General features: G+C 40.1%; 1 protein-coding gene across 3 annotated transcripts in view; it reads right to left on the bottom strand.

The window, feature by feature from the left end:
* Positions 1-4,794: 4,794 nt before the first annotated feature.
* RAD23B (RAD23 homolog B, nucleotide excision repair protein) overlaps positions 4,795-21,947 on the bottom strand; it is a 34,294-nt gene continuing 17,141 nt past the window's right edge. For 2 of the 3 annotated variants that reach the window (XM_067464346.1, XM_067464347.1), the window contains 7 exons: positions 21,040-21,314; positions 19,476-19,531; positions 15,756-15,883; positions 12,213-12,357; positions 8,983-9,109; positions 8,111-8,327; positions 4,795-6,137 (listed from right to left, as the gene is read on the bottom strand). In XM_067464346.1, the coding sequence (XP_067320447.1) occupies positions 6,024-6,137; positions 8,111-8,327; positions 8,983-9,109; positions 12,213-12,357; positions 15,756-15,883; positions 19,476-19,531; positions 21,040-21,314 (1,062 nt within the window). In that variant the 3' untranslated portion in view covers positions 4,795-6,023. Of the gene's footprint in view, positions 6,138-8,110; positions 8,328-8,981; positions 9,110-12,212; positions 12,358-15,755; positions 15,884-19,475; positions 19,532-21,039; positions 21,315-21,947 lie in introns of all 3 variants that reach the window. The other variant, XM_060762548.2, reaches the window with a different exon arrangement.

Genomic DNA, 21,947 nt, shown 5'->3' with positions numbered 1-21,947 from the left:
AATAAGAGATCAACATATCAGGGATAATTGTATTTAGAAGAAGAAGAAATAAAGAAAAGGGCAAAGTCACCCTCATTCAAAGATCAACCACATCACAGAGTTGCATACTGTGAAAATATTTTAGAGGATTGTTTTCTATCAAGCCCAGGATCCCATAGGTTTTGACTGACGCTAGCAGAAAGCTGAAATTTATAATTGCCACCAGTCCCCTGTTTGTAACCCACATTAAGCTTGAGAGGCATGAAGGGGGCTCCAAAGGCCAGCAGATCTGAGCAGCCACCCATAGAAGGATCCACAGAGCAAGAATCATAGAGTTGGAAGAGACCTCGTGGGCCATCCAGTCCAACCTCCTGCCAAGAAGCAGGACAATCACATTCAAAGCACTCCCGACAGATGGCCATTCAGCCTCTGCTTAAAAGCCTCCAAAGGAGGAGCCTCCATCACACTCCAGGGCAGAGATTCCACTGCTGAACAGCTCTTACAGTCAGGAAATTCTTCCTAATGTTCAGGCAGAATCTCCTTTCCTGTAGTTTAAAGCCATTCTTCCACGTCCTAGTCTCCAGGGCAGCAGAAGACAAGCTTGCTCCCTCCTCCCTACAACTTCCCCTCAGACATCCTACTGCTTTGGATGGTGCATTGTGTTTCATTGGAAGTCACCATTCTCTACTGGAGGTGGGGGGGATCTGCAAAGAAGCTGAATGTTTCAGAATCTGTAGGATGCTCATTACTAAAAACTGGATATGATTATTTCCATATGTAGATGGAAATGTAGAAACAGCTTCTATCATTCAAACAGAAATACAAGCCCTCTCACCACAATGGCAGCCTATCTGCTCCATCTGTTGCTCAGCTTCTCACTTGTTGACAGGAAACCTCTAACTTCTCTACTCTACCTCTGTATGGTTTTTCAATAAAATGCCATAGCTGCATTTGAAGGGGCCCCCAGTGATGCAAGACTGAAGACCGACAGGTCAAAGGTTTGAATCTAGGGAAAGTACGAATGAGCCCCCTTTGTCAGCTCCAACTTCCCATGCAGGGACATGAGAGAAAACTTCCACAATTATGGTAAAACATCAAAACATCAGGGCATCCCCTGGGCAACGTCCTTGCAGACAGCCAATTTTCACACCAAAGACAACTTGCAGTTTCTCAAGTTGCTCCTGGCACACAAACAAAAATCTCTTCCCGGGAAAGGGGGTCCCCTTCTGCCTTGGCCTCTATGCAGGTTGGCTCTACACTGCCCTATGTCCCAGGATCTGATCACAGATTATCTGCTTTGTACAGGATTATATGAGTCTACACTGCCAGATAATCTGGGATAAATGGATAATCAGGGATCAGATCTTGGAATATGGATCCACCCTACTGATTCATTACTATCTCTCATATGCCCATGATAGGTCCTTCTAAAACACACACATGTATTTAACCAGAGTGAGCCATATCCAATTCCCACTGGATGGAATCCTGCTAGCAAATGTGCTTATTTATTTATTTATTTATTACAGTATTTATACTCCGCCCTTCTCATCCTGAAGGGAACTCAGGGTAGATTACAATGCACACATGTACAGCAAACATTCAGTGCTGCTTTTAGACAGTCAGACAGATACAGGTATTTTGGCATTTCAACTTCAGCGTCTGGAGGTATGCTCAATTCCAGCCACAGGGGGGTGCCGTCGCTTCATGCAGAGTCATTTTTGATCACATTTCCTTCTTGCTCTTTGATTGCCAGCATTTTTATGGTATCGTAAAATGCCTCCCCACTTTGAGCGGTCCCCTATTTCTCTACTCACAGCTCAGCTGTTTTCAAACTGCTTAGGTGGACAGTAAGCTAGGCTTAACAGTTGGGTGCTCTATCCAATTAGGGCTTCAAACTTACCACCTTCCGGGCAGCAGTGACGTATTGCTGCTGGTGATTAACCAGCTGTGCTACAGCCCTGCCCAATACTTATGTGTGCACACATCTTTTTTTGAACAAAATGCAGGATGTTCTCCTGTAGCTCGTGGCACACCATCCAAAATTCCCCCCTTCCCACAGTTGTCAAGCCCTAGGAAGGAACACTCATGGAGATAAGAGAATAGGGAGGCAATTCAACTGATGTAGCTCCACGATGAGCCAGTTAGATAAAATTTGAATTGCTTCTTCACTGTCTACCTTCCTCACTCGTCAGCAGCAGCGGTCAAGTGGTGGTGTGGTGTGTTAAGTTTCAGAAAAGGTACAAAGGGCTTTTACCCCCTACCCACCCCACATTTTTTAAGTGCAAGGGTGAAATGTGCAGGTGGAATGTTATGCTTCACTTACCTGTTAGGATTTCAGCCACACTTCCACTGTAGAAATAGGCAAATACAGTTGGCACTCCACATTTGTAGGTCTAACTTTTTCCAGATTTGAGTATTCTCATCCCAGTGATGAAAATATTATTTCAAGGCTGAACACACTCAGCAAAAGACAAGAGGGACCCTCTCACTTCTGCAGGAGTCTACGGTATCCCATGCAACTGTGGACAAGTCTACATAGGGACCACCAAACGCAGTGTCCAAACATGAAAAAAGGAACATGAAAGGCACTGCAGACTACTTCAACCAGAGAAGTCAGCCATAGCAGAGCACCTGATGAACCAACCTGGATACAGCATATTATTTGAGAACACAGAAATGCTGGACCACTCTAACAACTATGTCAGACTACACAGGGAATCCACTGAAATCCACAAGCATGTGGACAATTTCAACAGAAAGGAGGAAACCATGAAAATGAACAAAATCTGGCTACCAGTATTTAAAAAACTCTAAAATTACAACAGCAAAACAACAGAGAGGAAACAATCAGGGACAGCTGATTAGGGACAGCTGATCAAAAAAAGATTGCCCCAGGCACTAATAAGCCACACCAAAAAAAACAAAAAAAAAACCCTGCCAGGCCATTAAATGCTAATCAGGGTGGTCAGTTGAAACATTCACACCTAGCTCCAACAGACAAGAGTCCCTTGTCCCACCCTGGTCATTCCAAAGATATATAAGCCCAATTTTCATAGTTCCAACAGACCTCTCTACCTCTGAGGATGCTTGCCATAGATGCAGGCAAAACGTCAGGAGAGAATGCCTCTAGAACATGGCCATATAGCCCACAAAAACCTACAACACACCCATTTTCTTCAGACTGCTGCCAAACTCCAAAAGAGGGGCCAGGATTGCTGATCTTGCTGAGAGGTTATCACTCATCTACACTTTTTTTTAATGTGGGACTTTGTCTTCTGCTAGTCCACCCCTTCCCCCCAAAAATCCCTTTGTATGCTAGACTTTTGCACTACAAAACAAAACCCCAAACCTTTGTTGAGTCACACAAAACCCATGCCAGTGAACAGGCTGAAGCTGCACTGGCAGGCTGATGAAACAAGAGTGCGTCAGTTTAATGGGCCATTGTTTTGCCATATGCCTGCTGGTGTAGAGACAAATGCTTTAGTATTAAATAACCGTTAAGCTCATGAAGGGAGCATTGGGGGAGATGAATGTGCCACAGCTGTGCTCCATTTTAAGAGAGAGATTGGTTTAGAAGGCCTCTTCTAGCGGGTAGAGAAGGCTGCACAGATCTCAGTCCCGGCTCCTTTCTATTGCAAAGTATGGCTCCACAGATCTTGAATGTTTGTTTTTCTAGGTTCCAGGAAAAGTGTGCTGACCACTTGTCACTGTCTTCATCACTTGCTTGGAATCCAGTAGGGTTCTTCTTTACAGCTTTACAGTGCCCAGCCCACATGTATTTGCAGATGATGATTCTCTAAAGGAAGAGGATCATTCTCCGTTTGAAGGAACCCCTATGTTTTGTCTGATTTAGGATTCTGAGAAACCAATTTTTAAAAATCTGTTGGCACCTAACTTTTCCAGTCTATATCAACCCTGCAGTGACTCCATTAATGCATGCATCACACTTACAATAGTGGGATTGTCCCAACAGGTCACACATTCCCCACCCCCTCTGAACTCACCTCACTGCTAGAGGATGATCAAATCCCAGAGACTTGAATTCATTTAATTAACCACATACTGTTATACTGACACTTTACCTATCCCATGCTGCATTTCCCCTACTACATCCTCCCCAAATTAAACATGGTTAACATTTTGGGAGGAGACAGAGGCAAAGGCGGTGTTGAGTTGTTCTGCCTTTTCTCTCCTGCTAGCATTTTGCCATCTCCTGTACATATTTCATTGTTCTTCCTTTTTACAAACATTACCAAAAAAAACCCCTTTTAAATCTTTTTAGCAAGCCTGAGCTCGTTCGAAACTTTGGCTTTTCTCATTTTATCTCTACATATGCTGGCTATTCCTTTGAATTTGCAATGTATTGAAACAGCTGTGGATCTGGGTGAGAGGCAGACTGCGATGGATAATACAGACGGTTGGATAAGCGAGACTCTACTGTACCATGAAAGAGAAATCCACAAAACAACCCAATGAGAACTGGCATCTTCAGTATGTTTTGTATACCTACAGCCTATTAAAGTGATAACAGGTATACAAGGAAAAACACATGGCACTCCAAGTTGGTTTGACATTAAAAGTGGTCCCTACTCTGCAATTGTCCCAATCTCAACCAACCGCTTGTCTCGGATCTGGGAAAACATAATCTCTTCAAAGGTCCAGATGTGGATCAAGAGCTGACTTCTACTGATGAAACTGCAGCAAGCAAAGCAGGATCATCAATCAATGATCCAAACTAAGAGCGACTTAAACTATACATCACACTAAGCAAATGTAAGGTCCTCTTTGCCAGTAAGAAACAATACTCGAAACTTCACAATTAGATGTTACTTTTAATAGGAAGTAAAAGGGGGATGTGCATAATTTTTAGGGTTTCAATAATTTGATTGTTCATCTAGTTTCCCACGTTCTGAACATCTCTTCAAGAGCAAAATAGTTTCACAATGCTTTTAAACAGAAGAGAAGGCAAGTTACTGGAACATTACAGTCCTTTTTTAAAGCAATACAAATGACAATAGCCTTAAGAGTCCCAGAGATTGAAACTATAAGATTACAAGCATTTAAGACACCTAGTTTTGAAATACTTGCAGCTGTATTCGTCAGATCTTTTTCACTTTAAACGAAATATAGGTAGGATGGAATCTGATTTCTTCATAAATACTTTCACTAGAATGGAGAGTTTACATTTTCTTCATTGGCAACAAAAAAGTGCTCAATTCACAAAAAAGGATACGTCAAACCCAAAACATGCAATGGTTGTTTATTTCTTTAAAAAAGCTATACTGTAACCCAACATTGAAGTAAGCAGTAATTAGGTCATCTTGCATTATTTGCCCTAAATAATATGATTCTGCCTGCATATATAGCCTCTCCATTTATTATGAAATAAAGAAAGGGACAGGGAGTAGATCTCTCAAAATCAATGATCAAGAATCTAAAACAAGTGGTTTAAACTGGAATTTTAATCTAGCACTTCACATGAAAGGATGGGTCTCTTGCAGTTCCATACATCTGAACCTGCAAGAAACCCACCACCTCCATTTTTTGGCATCTGTTATAGGTACTCAAATATATTCTCTCTTAAATTCAAGAAGCCATTATCCAGTGTTACCATGAAATACAGACTGCCAATTCTAGGTAGCCTTCGCTCTCTCTGAGACCAAAGTTAATTCAAAAGAAACAAAAGCAGGGCACCACACTAATTTTGAAATCTAGTACTATAAAAGAATGGAATTTAAGGGCGGCCGGGGGGGGGGGGGAGGTGAACTTAGTTTAAAGAAGAAAAGAACTAAGTATTTGCAAAAAAAGCTGATTTTTGGTTGTATATTATTTTATACTTTGATCTGCTGCACCTGCCAATTTTGAACAGACGTGCTTATCTTTCCACGTATCCTTTCTATATTTTCTTCTCCCTCCCCTCCCCATGACCATATGCCAAGTATCATGGATATGAGCCCAAGTTATCCCAGACAATCCAGTGAACAGCTAGTGTAATGCACTGGTGTGATGTGTGAGATTTTTTTTAAAAAAGTCTCTCCCTTTCAATCTTCATCAAAGTTCTGTTGTAGAAGGAAGTTGGCTGCCAAGTTTTCATTCTTCTCACAAGCAAAATATGCTTGTATCACAAGTCCTTCAGGGAATCCTAGTGCCTTTAACTGGAGGAAGAAAAAGATTATTAGAATTCAGATTTAATGTACAAGCAACTCCTTTTTCAGAATAAACCCAGGATCCATCATTTTTGACACTGTGTGAAGATAGTACCCTCAGTAACAATCATAACACACTACAGAGGTACATAAATAAAATAATTTGAACACTTGGCAAAAATATATTATTAATTATTAATTAATTATTATAATTAATCTGCTCCCAAGCATAATTCAAAGTGCTGGCATTAGCCTATAAAGACCTATCTGAACATATCTCTTGCTCTGAACCATCACAAAGTTTAAGATCACCGGGGGAGGCTCTGCTCTCGGTCCCTCCAGCCTCACAAACGTTACTGGTGGGGATGAGAGACAGGGTCTTCACAGTGGTGGCCCCTCACCTGTGGACCTCTCTTCCCAGTGACATCAGATTGGCCCCCTCCCTCCTGTCCTTTAGAAAGAAACTCAAAACCTGGTTATGGGACCAAGTATTTGAACAGTAGAGACAGCAATCAAGGAATGAGATTCAATGTGTGTGAAAGACAATTGACTGACCCTATGATTTTAAACCTGCATGATTTTAGATAAATGTTTTAATGAATTGTTTTAATTGCTATTATTATTATTATTATTATTTACTGTTGTTGGCATTGAATGAATGCCTGTTGTGAAGCCGCCCTGACTCTCCCTCTGAGGGTGAGAAAGATTGGATATAAATATGCGAAATAAATATTGGGTTGCTGGGAGTTTTTCAAGTGTATGGTCATGTTCCAGAAGCATTCTCTCCTGATGTTCGCCCACGTCTATGGCAGGCATCCTCAGAGGTTGAGGGGTTTGCTGGAAACTAAGCAAGTGAAGTTTATATATCTGTGGAATGTCCATAGTGGAAGAAAAAACTCTTGTCTGCTTCAGGCAAGTGTTAATGTTGCAAATGGTCACCTTGACGTATAGAGGGTTAAATAAGTTGTGCATAAATCCTGCGTGGATTAGTGACGGAAGTCAAGGTGGTGGGTAGCACTGGGGGTGGGTGGAGGGGTAACTGTATGGAGGGTTGTTTGTGTATGTGTGTTTGTTTGTGTAGGTGTATATTTTTGTAACATATATGGTTGGTGTATTATTTTTTTGAAATAAAATTTAAATAAAAATTAACCCCCCCCCCCAAAAACCCCAAATTGCCACCTTGATTATCATTTAATGGCCTTGCAGCTTCAAAGCCTGGCTGGTTGTTGCCTGGGGGAATCCTTTGTCAGACTACACAGAGAAGCCATTGAAATACTTAGGTATGTGAACAATTTCAACAGAAAGGAGGAAACCATGAAAATGAACAAAATCTGGCTACTAGTATTTTAAAAACTCTAGAATCAGGATGGTATATAAAGAACAATGCTAAAAAAGCAGGGAAATTTGAGAGAAGAATCAATCAGGGCCAGCTGACACCTCCCAACAAAGGCCCCTCAACTTCTGAGGATGCTTGCCATGGATGTGGGTGAAACGTCAGGAGAGAATGCTTATGGAACATGGCTATACAGCCCATACAGTCAATATATATGTGCAGTGGATGGGCAATGCTTGAAAGGCTCTATGTAATGCAATGGAAATGCTAGAATAATGTAAGTATGTATTATTGGATAATGTGAAACCAAATCATTAAGAGTAGTAGACATCTACAGGCCGTCCCCAGGTTACAGACAAAATAGCTTCTGTAGATTTATTCTTAAGGTGAATTTATATGGAAGTTGGAACAGGTACATTTTTAAGTGTAACTCCAGCAAAATAATAATAACAATAACAATAACAATAACAATAATAATAACAATAAGAAGAAGAAGAAGAAGAAGAAGAAGAAAAGCAAGCAAGCAAGCAAGCAAGCAAGCAAGCAAGCAAGCAAGCAAGCAAGCTGTCTATCCATCTCTGAACTTCTACAACAGTTGGAATAATGAAAGGGGTGACTGGGAAGCCACTCTAAAATACAGACCACTCACCCTTTCTATAGCTTCTTTTTCCTGAGGCGTTACTTGAATATAGTTCATGTGGCGGCTTCCGGCTTCAGCTGCTACTCCTCCTCCTCCTCCACCACCACCTCCACCACCGCCGCCTCCGCTGCCACCTCCCCCTTGGCCTGACTCTTGAACAGGCTCATTTAACATCTGAATAAAATGTTCTTGATGCTGGCTTATTTGCTGTGGTGCATGGGAGGACAAAAGCAAACAATACACTGAAATAAAGCATATGCATTTCTTCTGACAGACTTGCAATTATTGTTGCACTATGAATGGCAATCTCCAAAACTTAGACCCCCCCCCCCCCCCCAAATCTTGATAATGAGGACTAACAGATACATATGTAAATGTGGAGGCTTTTTACAACTTACCATAAATGCCTGTCCTTAAGTTGACCTTATGTAAGTCAAAGGCAGGTTCTAGAGCCAAATTTAGGAATTTTGAAATGATCTATGAATATGTTGAGTGACATCTACAGAGAAAGGAAAGCACCAATGCCACTTCAAAGGGCCAGCTGTCATTGGCCACTATTTTCTTGCTCAAGCATTCAACAAGACCAGAAACAGCACTAAGGCAGAGAGATCAGAGGGGATTGGAGCTTCCCATAGGTTCTCAGGTTCTCTGCCCTTCACCACTCTTCAGAGATTGTTCCTTTTTTATAAGAGATACGGTACAGTACTTACACTGACTGTGGATAAGTTAACCCAGGTTTTGAGGTCAAATTTTGGAGTACACATGACTATATATAGTAGTAAAAAAAGGCCAACTTTACTGCCTCATTACAAATGATGATACATGTTAACACACAACACCTTGAAATTAAAATGACAACCCATAATGCTTTAAAAGTCACCTGCAGTAACTGAGGGTTTTCTCGGCCTATTTGTTGTAGTAATGCAGGCAGAAGAGATGGATTCTGCTGAATAATTTGTCTCATTTGCTGGAACTGAGGCTGGTTTCGTAAAAATTCAAGAGGGTGTCCTGAAAGTAATGGAAGCAGGCCCATTAGGTTTTTATATAATTTTCTGCTGCAACGTGTTTATTATGTGCCAAGAACTACATCACAGCTTACTCCACACATCTGTAGGACAGTACAGTCTTGCCTGCATATACTATAATGAGGTAGATACTTTACATAATGGTTCACAAAACCCCACAAAGAGCAGCTGGAATATACAACATCATCAGCTCAGCAGGAAGAACATATGACACTGGTTCTTTGGCACACAGCTTCTAATCAAGAGGGGGGAAAGAAATAAAACAAAATCAAAACCTCAACTCCCAGCACAATCTGCGGGCCACGCTTCTCCTTTCGTACTTCTCTCTCTCTTCTCAACAGGAACAAAAGGTTTTTGGGGAAACAATTAAAATGGGTTCTTTGGTTATGTCAGTAGAAAAAGGAAGAAATTTGCATGAAAATGTAGTGAAATGCTAACAGGAGACAAAGAAAAGGCAGAGCTGCTCAACACCTTCCTTGCCTCAGTCTTCTCCCAAAAAGAGATTGGTGCTTAACCTGAGTAATATGAAGCGGATGAGGTAATAGGGAAAATGCAACCCAAAATAGGTAAAGAAGTAGTTCAGGAATACCTGGGTACGATAAATGAATTCAAATCTCCAGGTTCAGATGAACTACATCCAAGAGTATTGAAGGAACTAGCAGAGGTAATTTCAGAACCACGGCCAATAATATTTGAGAATTCTTGGAAAACAGGAGAGGTCTCAGCAGACTGGAAGAGGGCAAATGTAGTCCCTTATCTTCAAGAAGGGAAAAAAAGAGGACCCAAATAATTACCGTCCAGTCAGCTGGACATCAATACCAGGAAAGATTCTGGAGCAGATCTTTAAAGAGGCAGTCTGCAACCACTTAGAAAGGAATGCTGTGAAAGTCAACATGGATTTCTCAAAAACAAGTTATGGCAGACTAATCTTATCTCTTTTTTCAATAGAGTTACAAGGTTAGTAGATGCAGGGAATGCTGTGGATGTAGCATATCTGATTTCAGTAAGGCCTTTGAGAAGGTCCCTCATGACCCTCTTGCCAGCAAACTAGTCAGATGTGGGCTATGCAATACTACTATTGGATGGATCTGTAATTGGTTAAGCAACCGAACCCAAAGGTTGCTCACCAATGGTTCCTCTTCATCTTGGAAAGAAGTGACTAGTGGAATGCCACTAGGGTTCGGTCCTGGGTCCAGTATTGTTCAACATCTTTATTAATGACTTGGATGAAGGTTTAGAGGGTGAGCTTATCAAGTTTATAGATGACACAAAATTAGGAGGGATAGCTAATACTCCAGAGTACAGGATCAGAATTAAAAATGACCTTAACAGATTACAGAGTGAGGACAAAACTAACAAAATGCATTTCAAAAAGGAAAAAAATGTAAGATAATACACTTAGGCAGAAATAAGGAAATAGCGAAAAAGATCTCGGAGTTTGGGTGGAAAACATGAGCCAACAGTGTGATGCAGCAGTTTAAAAAGCCAATGGGATTTTGGGCTGCATCAAAAAGAGTCTAATGTCTAGATTGAGGGAAGTCATAGTGCCCCTCTATTCTGCTTTGGTTAGACCTCACCTGGAAAACAGTGTCCAATCCTGGGCACCACAATTTAAAAGAGATATTGACAAGCTGGAAGGTGTCCAGATGAGGGCAACTAAAATTATCAAAGGTCTGGACACCATGAATCCCTATGAGGAGCGTCTTAAAGAGCTGGGGATGTTTAGCCTGCAGAACAGAAGGTTGAGAGGAGACATGATAGCCATGTATAAATATGTGAAAGGATGTCATAAGAAAGAGGCAGCAGGCTTGTTTTCTGCTGCCTTTGAAACTAGGACTCAGAGCCTTGGGTTCAAATTACGGAAAAGGAGATTCCACATGAACATTAGGAAGAACTTCCCCACTGTAAGAGCTGTTCAGCTGTGCCTCAGGGTGTAGTGGAAGCTCCTTCCTTGGAAGCATCTAAACAGAGGCTGGATGGCCATCTGTCAAGGATATTTTGATTGTGCTTTTCCTGCATGGCACGGGGGTTGGACTAGATGGCCCATGTGGTCTCTTCCAATTCTATGAGTCTATGATTCTAAGAGAAGCACTTAGGAGAAACAACATTATCTCTCATTAGTGATCAGACAGAACAGTGGCATTCTCTGCTAGCTATGCAAAGAAAAACTTTGCTATCCTTTGGAGGGGTTCTGCTGTTATTATGTCCAGAAAATGGACTTTGCAGTCGGGTGAGTTGCCATGAGTAATGCAGAAAGAGGTTCCTCGCATGTGATACCATCCACCCAATAGACAAGTCCAGCTTGAAGGGTCCCGCTTAAGTTAGGACTTGTGGCCCTCGGCACGTTTTGAACGTCAGCTTCCAGAATTCCTGCATATTGAATGACTGGCATGGGCTTTTGGGAGTTAAGAGGTCCAAACATCTGGAGGGCCACAAGTTTGCCAACTCTGGTTTAGGCACTTCTAGTAAAACCGCTGATTAATCTTTTAACTAGAAAAGTGTGTTTTACAATGTAGTTTAAAAATGTACTTAAAGTACTTAAGATTCACAAATCAAGTAAACATACAGTATGTATTTATCAGAGAGGCAATTATAGTGTGTATGTGGGTGTGGGTATCTAATTTTCCACACAGGCAGAATTCTTATAAAACCAACAGATTAACAGCTGAAACTCTCTAGACCAAGCATTCTCAAACTCTGGCCCTCCAGCTGTTTGGGCCTCCAATACCCAGAAGCTCTAGCCAGTTTGTTCAATGATGAGGAATTCTGGGATGACCAGACAAGGATACCTGCTTTTGACCACCAAATCAATAGTATTCGTCCCCTAAAGAGGATACTTGTAAATCAGATTTATTGTCACCCCATTTTTTGTAATGAAAAAAGGAATCTCTTAATCTGTCTGTCTATAAAGCTATGTGAGTGTATTCCAAAACAGGACTGGGAATATTGACTGGGAAATCTAGAACTACAGCCCTTTCTTAAACATATTTTTCCACAGATTATTTCTAATAATAGCAGTTGTTAAAACCAGTCATCATACAAGATGATTCTTTTCAGAGATATCATTTAAAATATGGCAATCTTACCTCCTGTAGAGCTAGTAGTAGTAGTTGTGGTAGTTGTAGTAACTGCTGCTGCAGCTGCTGCTGCTACTGCTGAGGGAGAAGCACCAGTGCTGGCTGCTTGAGGGGGGTCAGTCATGCCCTGGCTTTCTCTATCTCCAGGAATACCCTAAAATGACACAGTCACTTTGAAAATTCACTTGCCTTAATAATTAAGAAGTATGCACAGTGTGAAGTGATTATGGGAAATAACTTAAATTTCATTCAATGTCCTGATAACTTTCATTAACACTGAAAACTAGCATATATACAGTATTGATTATGTTCTTGAAAATTTACAAGTGCATATTTGAACAGCTATTCAACATTCAGCAGTATATCCTTGAGACCTGATCTTCATGTTAGCTGAAACACTCAATATTCAATGTAATTATACACACACACACATGCAAGCATACATACATATACATGCACAAACATTGCAAGATCACAAATTAGTCTACAACAAATGCTGTAGACTGCTACACCTGACTGGGTTTTTTGCTGTAGTGCCTGAACTGTGATGACAGACTGCATTTTAAAATGAAAAGCAGTTTCACATTCACTGGACCATGAATTTCAGTTTCTATGATTCGTAAAACCATAAAAATCAAAGTCAAAGGTTCAGACATATGCTAAATACGGTCATCCCTCAACCTTTGTCAGGCTTAGGGAAGAAGGCTTCCCACAAAAGTGGAAAAACACAAGTACCTTAAGCCTACCAAATATGCATGCTACAGACTCTGCTGCTGCAAAGGGGAAAAGAGAAGGATAGTGACACCGGAAGAGATTTTTTTTTTCTCCAGTAACTTCCATCCTTAAATTCCCCTTGCCATTGGAGAAAGCAAATGTAATAATGATGGCTGGAGGAGGGCAAGGGTAGTAGGAAGGTGTTGTGGAAGCTATTCTTGCAGCAACTATCTCAGTAAGTCTTTGCTTAATAGGGAATACAGCAGGCAGGCCTAGATCAGACTAACAGTCCTTAGTAAGTGCATACTTGTTGTGGTCGCTGTTGTCAGGAAAGGTACCCCAGTCTATTCCCGCTGCCCTTGTACTCCTCCCACTCATAAACTCCAGCTTTGGAAGGGAATCCAAATGGCCAGGCCAGCCAGTTTCAGTTTGATTTCCTCCTAGCCACACCAATGTGGTCAAAGTGTTTGTTTTTTTTAAAAAAAGTGTAGGATAGCAATGGCAGCAGCAAATACAGTAATCTGCAAACAATTAAATCTACCAATGCTTCATCTGCAAATGTGGAGCACCTTTGTTTCCATATACAAACAGTTGTGGCCATGTGGCCAGAACTCTGTAATTTATTCTATAGATCAGAGGTTTTGGTGCTTGCTGTTATCAAATTGAAGCCCCGACATTTCATGGCAACCTAATTTTGAAACTGAGGAGATTCAAAAGCAAGTTAAACCATCATTTCCTATGCTGCTGCTCTAGATATGATTTAGAAGGATCAGAACACTTGAAAGCAAAACAAGCAAAAACTAGAGCCAAACTAGTAATTGCAAAGTCCTGGCCATGACTTGAGAACAAAAGTGACAGTTCTCCACACAGAAAAATCTATAACAAATTACCATTAGGCAGTGATACAAATGGGCTCAAATGGACGGCATTAATTATCAAAATAGTTATCTTAAGCAGTGTTCCAACATTTTAGACAACTTGCTTAACAAGTGTCCTGACGTGTATGATTTAGCAACTATGGCCAAATGTTAATTAACAACATTCACATTTTTCACAATGCCAAGCAGACCATCAAAACTGCATATTAAGTAGAGGGAGCTTCATATATTGAGTTTTCGAAAGGAAAACAAGCAATGCAACATGACCTCCTCAATAAAGTTGTGTTTTCTAGAAAAAGATGAAGCACCTCGGAAACAACCTCCACGTAAGAACCTGGTCACATGGCTGGTGAGAATTGCCGTCCAAAAATAGAAAGCATTATATTAGGGAATATAGTGTTAAGACATTTTTACTTTCTAATCTAGTGGTTTCCAAACTGTGTTCTGTGAAGCATTGTAGGGACTCCATGAAAAATCTGTGCCAGGGTGTGATGATCTCATTGAAATTCAGAGTACCGCTGCTTTAAAAACAAAATTTGAATCTGTGTCATTGAATGATTTTGATCAATTGAGATAAATCACCTTTCTTATCTCAGCTGCTCCAACCTTCCAAGTTTCTACTTGAAGGCACGGACTGGTAAAGACACTGGACTCCTTAATTCAGCTTTCACTGAAAGCAGCAGTTTATCTTTTATATATTTACAAAATATACAATACTATATTCAATCATGTCTGCTCACATCTCAGCACACAGCAAAAAGCACATTCCTTTCTTATCAGAGTTTCTTCATCTGGTCGACACAGCAAACTCCAAAAGTGATACTCTACCAACACTACATATCTCTGTTTTAAGCCATGCATTTCTGAAATCAGTTTAAACTATAAGCAATTTTCATACCTTATAACATTATATACTGACAAATGACTATTGGGTAGGACTGACAGACATACAGCTGTCAATTTTTTGAAAGGCTATCCAAGCACTGCCCTTCATATCAACCTATGAATGCAGATCAGGCTTTTTAGCTTATGTTTACACCAAAATCAAATTTAGAAATGAATTGGAAGCTGCCACAGATTTATGTATTCAGCTATGAAACATAAAGTCCAGTTTCAAAACTATTTTAAGTATACAAATGAAACAATTTCATTCATCACTTTAGGTGTGAATCCCAGTATTTCCCTGTACCAAAATCAATGCTTGTGGTTATATTTTAAATGTTACATTACTGCTACATTACTCAGAACATTCAGACAATAGGGGTAGATGAAACAGGGAAGGACTTTGTGGATTGACAATGCTTAGGAGCAGAATTAGGGTTCTGTAGAAAAATCAGGGACAGAGTTAGGGTTCCGGAAAGGTGTGTGGGTGTGTCTTCTGAAGGGTTCCATGATCAAAAAAGTTTGAGAACTGCTGTTCTATTCTATCTTAGATTTATAGCCCTTGCTTAATTTTTTCTTGGTCTGATGACTGCCATGCCGCACTACTATAATTTATTCTTAAAATGGGACTGCTTTTAAAGATGGTTCGGAAAATTTGGGTGATACAGAAATCAAGCTGCTTCGATAATGGAAAGGGCTGAATAACTGGCACATGCAGTACTGAGAGAATACTTTAGAGACTGAACCTTCTTCACAGTCAACAAGAGACATTTTACCAGTCCCCTTCCACAGGCTGTTTTAGTGGCAAGCCTATATTTCTGGAATCAACTTCCATGTGTGTGAGGGGATGGAGGATATCCGAACTTTCAGGAAGGTCTTGAGGACAACTGTGAAGCCCCATATGTTTGGGGAATTTTGCCCTTGAAGAAAAATTTCAAATAACTTTAATTACTGAATCATGACATTCAATCCGTAATTTCTAAATCCAGGTTTACCTACTCTTAAGGAGTTTGTCATATGAAAAATAGTTCCATGGTAAACTCACAGAAGGAACATACAAAAATCAAGATATGCTCACCATTAAAAGATACTCCACTGCTCTATCTGGATTGTTGAAGCTGGCTCTCAATGCAGCAATTACTTGCTCTCTCTCATATCCCATTGACATGATCTCAGTCACCATATTTTCATAGGACTGACCTGTCACTAAGAAAAACAGAAAACCAAACGTCAAGATGAAAAATGAATAAATGGAGACAATGGGAGGGAAATATCCAAGAAAAGAATAGAGTGGGGTTTGTAAGAAATAATCACCCTGAAATCTATTAAAAATAAGAACAATTTAAAAAGTAAAAAGTCAAATTTTAAAAGTGTCTTGATACCTTTACTAAAAGTAGAAAGTGTAGTTAACTCTGTGCATTCACAATTTGAGAATGTTACAGGAAGAAGCCCTCTCATACATGTTTATTCAAGCAGGCCTCTTGAAATGATAAAGTCCTCAGAAGGGTCTCACCTGCAGATCTTAATAATCAGACATATTTATGTTGAGACAGTTCCTTAAGACAGTTGAAACACTGTGAATTAATGAATTGAAACAACTTTCCTTACTTAAAGTCTGCTGCTTCTTTGCTAATATCTGATGAATTTAAACATATTTTGTAACTAAAGAAAGTTATCCAGTATGTCAGAATAGAAACTGGTTCCCCTAGCTCATCTGAGACTTTGAAAATCCTAACAACTTATTAGAACAAAAGCTATATGCATCCAATCTGTAATGAAGTAATAGCTAACAGCTTTCAACCACTGCTTTGAAAAAGAGAGACACAGAACTACTGCACAACATTGTTTCAGTTGATAAGCAAAGAGGAACCCTTTATCCTCAACTTGCACATACATAAAAAAACTCAAGAACTAGTTGCTTCTCTGCCACACTTTCTTATCTGCCGCAGCACTCCTTTAAATCTTCCCCCACCAATGCATCCTGCTCTACTACTATAAAAGCCTTTATGTTGTACATTATAATAGGGAATCTTTTCTAAGGGGAAGGTCACATTCCCTTGGTGGGTATCAGCCCACATATTAGGATCATTTTTTTCTTGGTGGAAGGTGAATTTCTCAGTACTCGCTATGAAAATCATGCAAGCAGCTGATGGACAGCAACCTCTCCTACAATATGTAGCTCACTCTTTGAACTGGGCAACCATATCTCCTCTTGCCCTTTGCTCAACTGTTTCCCAAGTAGACCATGATAAAATTCACAAGAAAAAGAAAATGACTATGCCTCTACAGTTAGCTGGGTGCAGGGCTAAGACGGAGACTGGGAAAAAAAGCTTTGTTCTGTCAAGGCAAAACTGGAATTCTGTTTCTTTACCTTTCCTTCTGTAGCACAGAGATTTGACCAGTTCCTGGTTTCAAGGCACTGCTAAGTCACAGCTCGATGAAACTTGTTTCTCAGGTAAGTTGGCATTTAGCTCCAACGTTCTTAAAATGTGCTTTCTCACTGAGTTGAAAATAGCACCCACCCCCATTTAAACTGAATCCTGGGATCGCAGCCTATCCTTACTTCTCTGCCTTCAGAACTGAGTACTAAGATTCAGAAGAAGCTAACACAAGTAAATGTCTAGCAATCAACTATACCAAAGCTAGAGGTGGGAAAACTAGTTCTTTATATATTGTTCACTTTCAAAAGTAATACGAAAGAGCTCTAGTCTGAAACATCTGGTAAGACAACTGAAGATACAGAAATCTTAATAAAACTAAGCATATCTCAATCTGATCTGTGGCTGGATAGGATAGTGCCCAGATACCTCACAACAGTTTGAAGGCATCTTCAGATAAAAAAATGGTATCCCATCAAATACTAATCCCCATATTACTAATGTTATCTGCTTATAGTCTTGTAAAAGGTGTCTGGTTAGATATTAACAAAATAGGGTGCTGGACTAAATGGATCCTGTTGGAGCCAGCAGGGCTCTTAGGTTCCTAAGAAAAGGGCTTATCTGATATGAAACACTTGTCTCTAATTGATAGGTAAATTCGGTAATGACTCAAGGCTATTTGAATCTATTATTGAATAAAAGCATCACTTCAAACCAATGAAGTGAAGTAACTTCAATCCAAGGTGTGGCAGTAGTGCAATGGTTTAAACCCTTGTGCCGGCTGAACCACTGACCTAAAGGTTAGCAGTTTGAATCCACAAGACAGGGTGAGCTTCCAAACGTCAGCCTCAGCTTCTCATGCGGTGACATGAAAGTAACACATCCGGGCATCCCATGGGCAACACCCTTGCAGACTGCCAATTCTCTTACACCAGAAATGACTAGAAGTATATTCTCAATTTGCTTCTGACATTATATAAAAAATAAACTTCAACACAGAAAGTGACTTTGATGGAACCAAGACATAACATTACCATCAATGTGAAGCTCACAGAAAAAGCAAACAATCATTTTTAGCTTTAAGTCTGTCTGTCTATCTAATCAATCAGTCTTCTTGAAAAGCTGGTTACTTAGAAAGCATAAGCCACAAAAAAATAAAAAAATAAAAATCAAGATAAGTGATTGGACAGCCAGAGTGGCACTTCAATGCTATGTAAATAGGAAGCAAAGTATTTCATGTTTTAAAGGCAGTTTTATATTACCACCCTTCTCCAGACAGGTGGTATATTTAAGGGGGGGGGGAGTACAAGACAGTACAAAACAGCGTGCATTGACTTTTACACTTTGTGGAATATGGAGGAAGAGATTTGGAAATGATGGTGTGATATGTAAAGGCTTAAAAACATCTAGTGCAGGCCTGGGCAAACTTGGGCCCTCCGGATGTTTTGGACTGCAACTCCCACCATTCCTAACAGCCTCAGGCCCTTTCCTTTTCCCCCTCTGCCGTGAAGAGAGAAGGAAGGAAAGACAAAAGGGAGGGAAGGAAGTAAGGAAGGACAAAAGGGTGGAAGGGAAGGGAGGGAAGGAAGGAAAAAGGAAGGAGAAAGAGGGAGAGAGGGAAGGAGAGAGGAAGAAAGAGAGAAGGAAGGACATACAAAAGGGATGATTGAGCACTATTTGATTGACTGAGCACTACTTGATTGAGCACTACTTACATCCTCTAGCAGCAAGCTTTTTTAACCTGAAAAAATGTTTGACTACCTGCCTTGTGCTCCCTTGCTAGAGAACTACAACCCTTTCAAGGAGAAATCCTGAATCAACTTTAAGAACAATTGGGACTTATTTATTTTTCACAACAAAGCATATGAGGTACATGTGAGAAGGGGGAAAAACAATAACATCAATACACATTTGAAATACCTAGTTATTACTGAATGATGAACTTAATATGTACAGAATACAAAAACTTAATGAGGAATCACATTTACAGCTGTATTTTATGTTAAAAGTTTGCTGTATTTCAACTGAATTTAAGTGAGTTTGAATAGTATTTAGCTTTGGGCCCTGAGACACTAAACTGTTGAATGGAAAAATAATCCAACAAAAGTGACGAATGGATGGCTGTTAATGCCACCCTTGAAAACTTCACTTCAAAAACTTATAGAAAGTAATCACATACTATCTTAAACTCTTTGTCATAATTCACAGACAAGCCAAAGAAACTAATGGGGGTTGTCCAAGCAAAATAGAAGGAATAGTTATCTGAAAATAAACTGAAGCAGAATCTTGATTATATTTAACACTTATTAGCGGCTCTTCAAAAATCATAATTGTTCAGTTATGAATCTGGTGTTAAGAACTGCTGAAGTAGGATGGAAGCAATGATCTTCCCACTCAGCCAACTCTCATTAAATACTTACCAAGTGCACTTGTAGCATCCTCAAAGAGATTTGATCGTGATAGATCACCTGTTGTACTGCGACAAAATAAAAACAAAGTGTTAAGATGTGTCTCCAACGTGAAAGAGGTTCATTCATTCATATTCAGAATTAGAACATTTATTGTTAGCTAAAATGTATGTTCACAAGGCATCTCAAATTGCTGTATACTCATTTTAATAAGAATGTGCCTTGAATGAAAATGTTATTTTATATTAAGGTATTACTAGGAGAAGTTATCCAAAAATCTCTTCCTCCTATAAAGCCAATCCAGAAATATAACAGACTACGAAAAATGCTGAGCTTTGACTTCATTGTTCATAATGGGAATAAAAGCAGACAGATAAAAGGTAGATAATGATTCAAAGCATGCATGCTAGTTTGATATTTACTGTCTTCGTTCAGTAGACCAAGTTAAATACAACACATAAATATGAATGATACATTCCAAGACACACAAACATCAAAAACTGTGGATAATAGCTACATTTTGACTATACTTGAGCAAAAATCATACTACAGAACTGTACTGGAGGACCTAGAGAGCCCTACAAACACCTCTCGGGAGGGATATTTTGTAGTGTGGGTAAGTGAAACCATGGATATAAAATTCGGCATAAACATTAAAAGACGCTGGTTTCTTCACAACACTAAAAATAGCAGTTCATATCACTGCCATATCCGCCCACTTTTCAGAAGAAAGTGTAATAATAATGTACAATATATACAAATGTATGTACAGATTGGTCTCAATCAAGGCCCAAGTCTGAAGGCCAAAATTATGAATTTTAATACGATTCATAGATAACTCAAGGGTAAATAAAACTTTGAGGCTCAGCACAAGCTACCAGCATTCCATCAAGGAATGCCATCATTTCCATGCCCAGATATTATAAAAGGTCAATGGAAGTAGTGGGAGGCACTCGGATTTCTTTTAGGACCTGGACAGACAAAGTTATCCAGTACATTTATGGCAAACTAAAAGAAAGCACAACTCCTTCCACTCTTCTGACCCTGGATGAGAAAGGATAATGAGCTACTGCTACTTTTGGAAAGAGAAGAAATGAATTGGAGTTCACCTCCTCTACTCTGGCCACTAGTCAAGAAGAAGCAAATGTGCAGGGGGGATGGGGGGGGGGCTTTCACCCTTTCTCCTTCCTCCACCCTCAATATCCATGCCCTGGTGGGAAAGACCCAAAGATTCACCACTGCAGCAGAAAGATACATGTGGATTTGGGCTTTTTTTCAGTCTATCCTGGGATGGACTAAGCCCCACTGATCTCTCTGGTGCAGCAAGAAAGCATGAAAGAGCCGCCACTGCTACATTTTTTGACTAGGCATTACTGCATTAATTTGTGTATAAATCAACCCAGGTTGTTAGGTTGCATTTTAGATTACATTTTCAACGTATACATGACTATAGTTTATAAACAGCCCAGAAGAGAATGTAGACAGCTTTTTTGGAGGTAGGTAAGTTTGAGGTTCTCCATCGAATCCCTCTAAACTGTGATGAGAAGCACTCTACTTCCAAACAATCTGATCATACCTATCTGTAGATGTGCTGGTGGCAGCTGGTGTCTCTATGGGTTTCTCTGCTACTTTCTCTTCTACAGGAGAGCTCACGGGTGCTGGTTCACAAGTCACTGCAGCTGACGTTGGAGGATCTGCTGCAGGTGTTGAAACCGGTGCGGGTGCAGGAGCTGGGACAGGTGCTGGTTTGGGGGCTGATGCAGCTATCGTAGAAGAACTAACAGTAGTAGTGGTATCATTTGACTGTTGAGTTGTAGTTGGCGATGGAGCTGGAGCCGCTGCTGCTTTGGGCTATAATTATTAATTTAAATTAATCAAATTACCAAGTCATCCTTTATTTTTCCATTACAATTTGGTAATATGCTTTAAGCATAAGACCCTTTTACACACCTCTCTCAGGACTCACCTGGAACTTAAATCTGTGACACAGAGGCTGCTTTAAGTCACTTCCACATAACTACTACTGATGTTCTATAAGGTATATGCAACACTTTTTTCCTACAAGAAATGTTTTGCATTTCCTCAAATGTTTGCCACTGTGTATTTTGTTATAAGCCACCCTGAGTCCTCATGGGGAGATAAGGTGTGTTATAAACAAAGTTTCACTCATTCATTCAAAAGGTTTACACGTCACTAGCAGACACTAAGAATTATTTAAAGCAGTGGTTCTCAACCTGTGGGTCCCCAGATGTTTTGGCCTCCAACTCCCAGAAATCCTAACAGCTGATAAACTAGCTGGGATTTCTAGGAGTTGTAGGCCAAAACACCTGGGGACCCACAGGTTGAGAACCACTGCTGTAGACTACGGAGGGTGGAGGGAAGGAAGCAGTTGGGCCTCTGTATCCATAGATTCAAGCCGCCCATTTTGTGCATGAAATAAAATTTGTTTGCATTGAGCCATCAGAAAGTGAAGGTGTCCCTATC

Source organism: Anolis sagrei, chromosome 2 (genome assembly GCF_037176765.1).
Source record: "Anolis sagrei isolate rAnoSag1 chromosome 2, rAnoSag1.mat, whole genome shotgun sequence".
NCBI lineage: Eukaryota > Metazoa > Chordata > Lepidosauria > Squamata > Dactyloidae > Anolis > Anolis sagrei.
The sequence above is the reverse complement of the archived record's forward strand: the minus strand, read 5'-3'. Positions and strand labels throughout refer to the sequence as shown.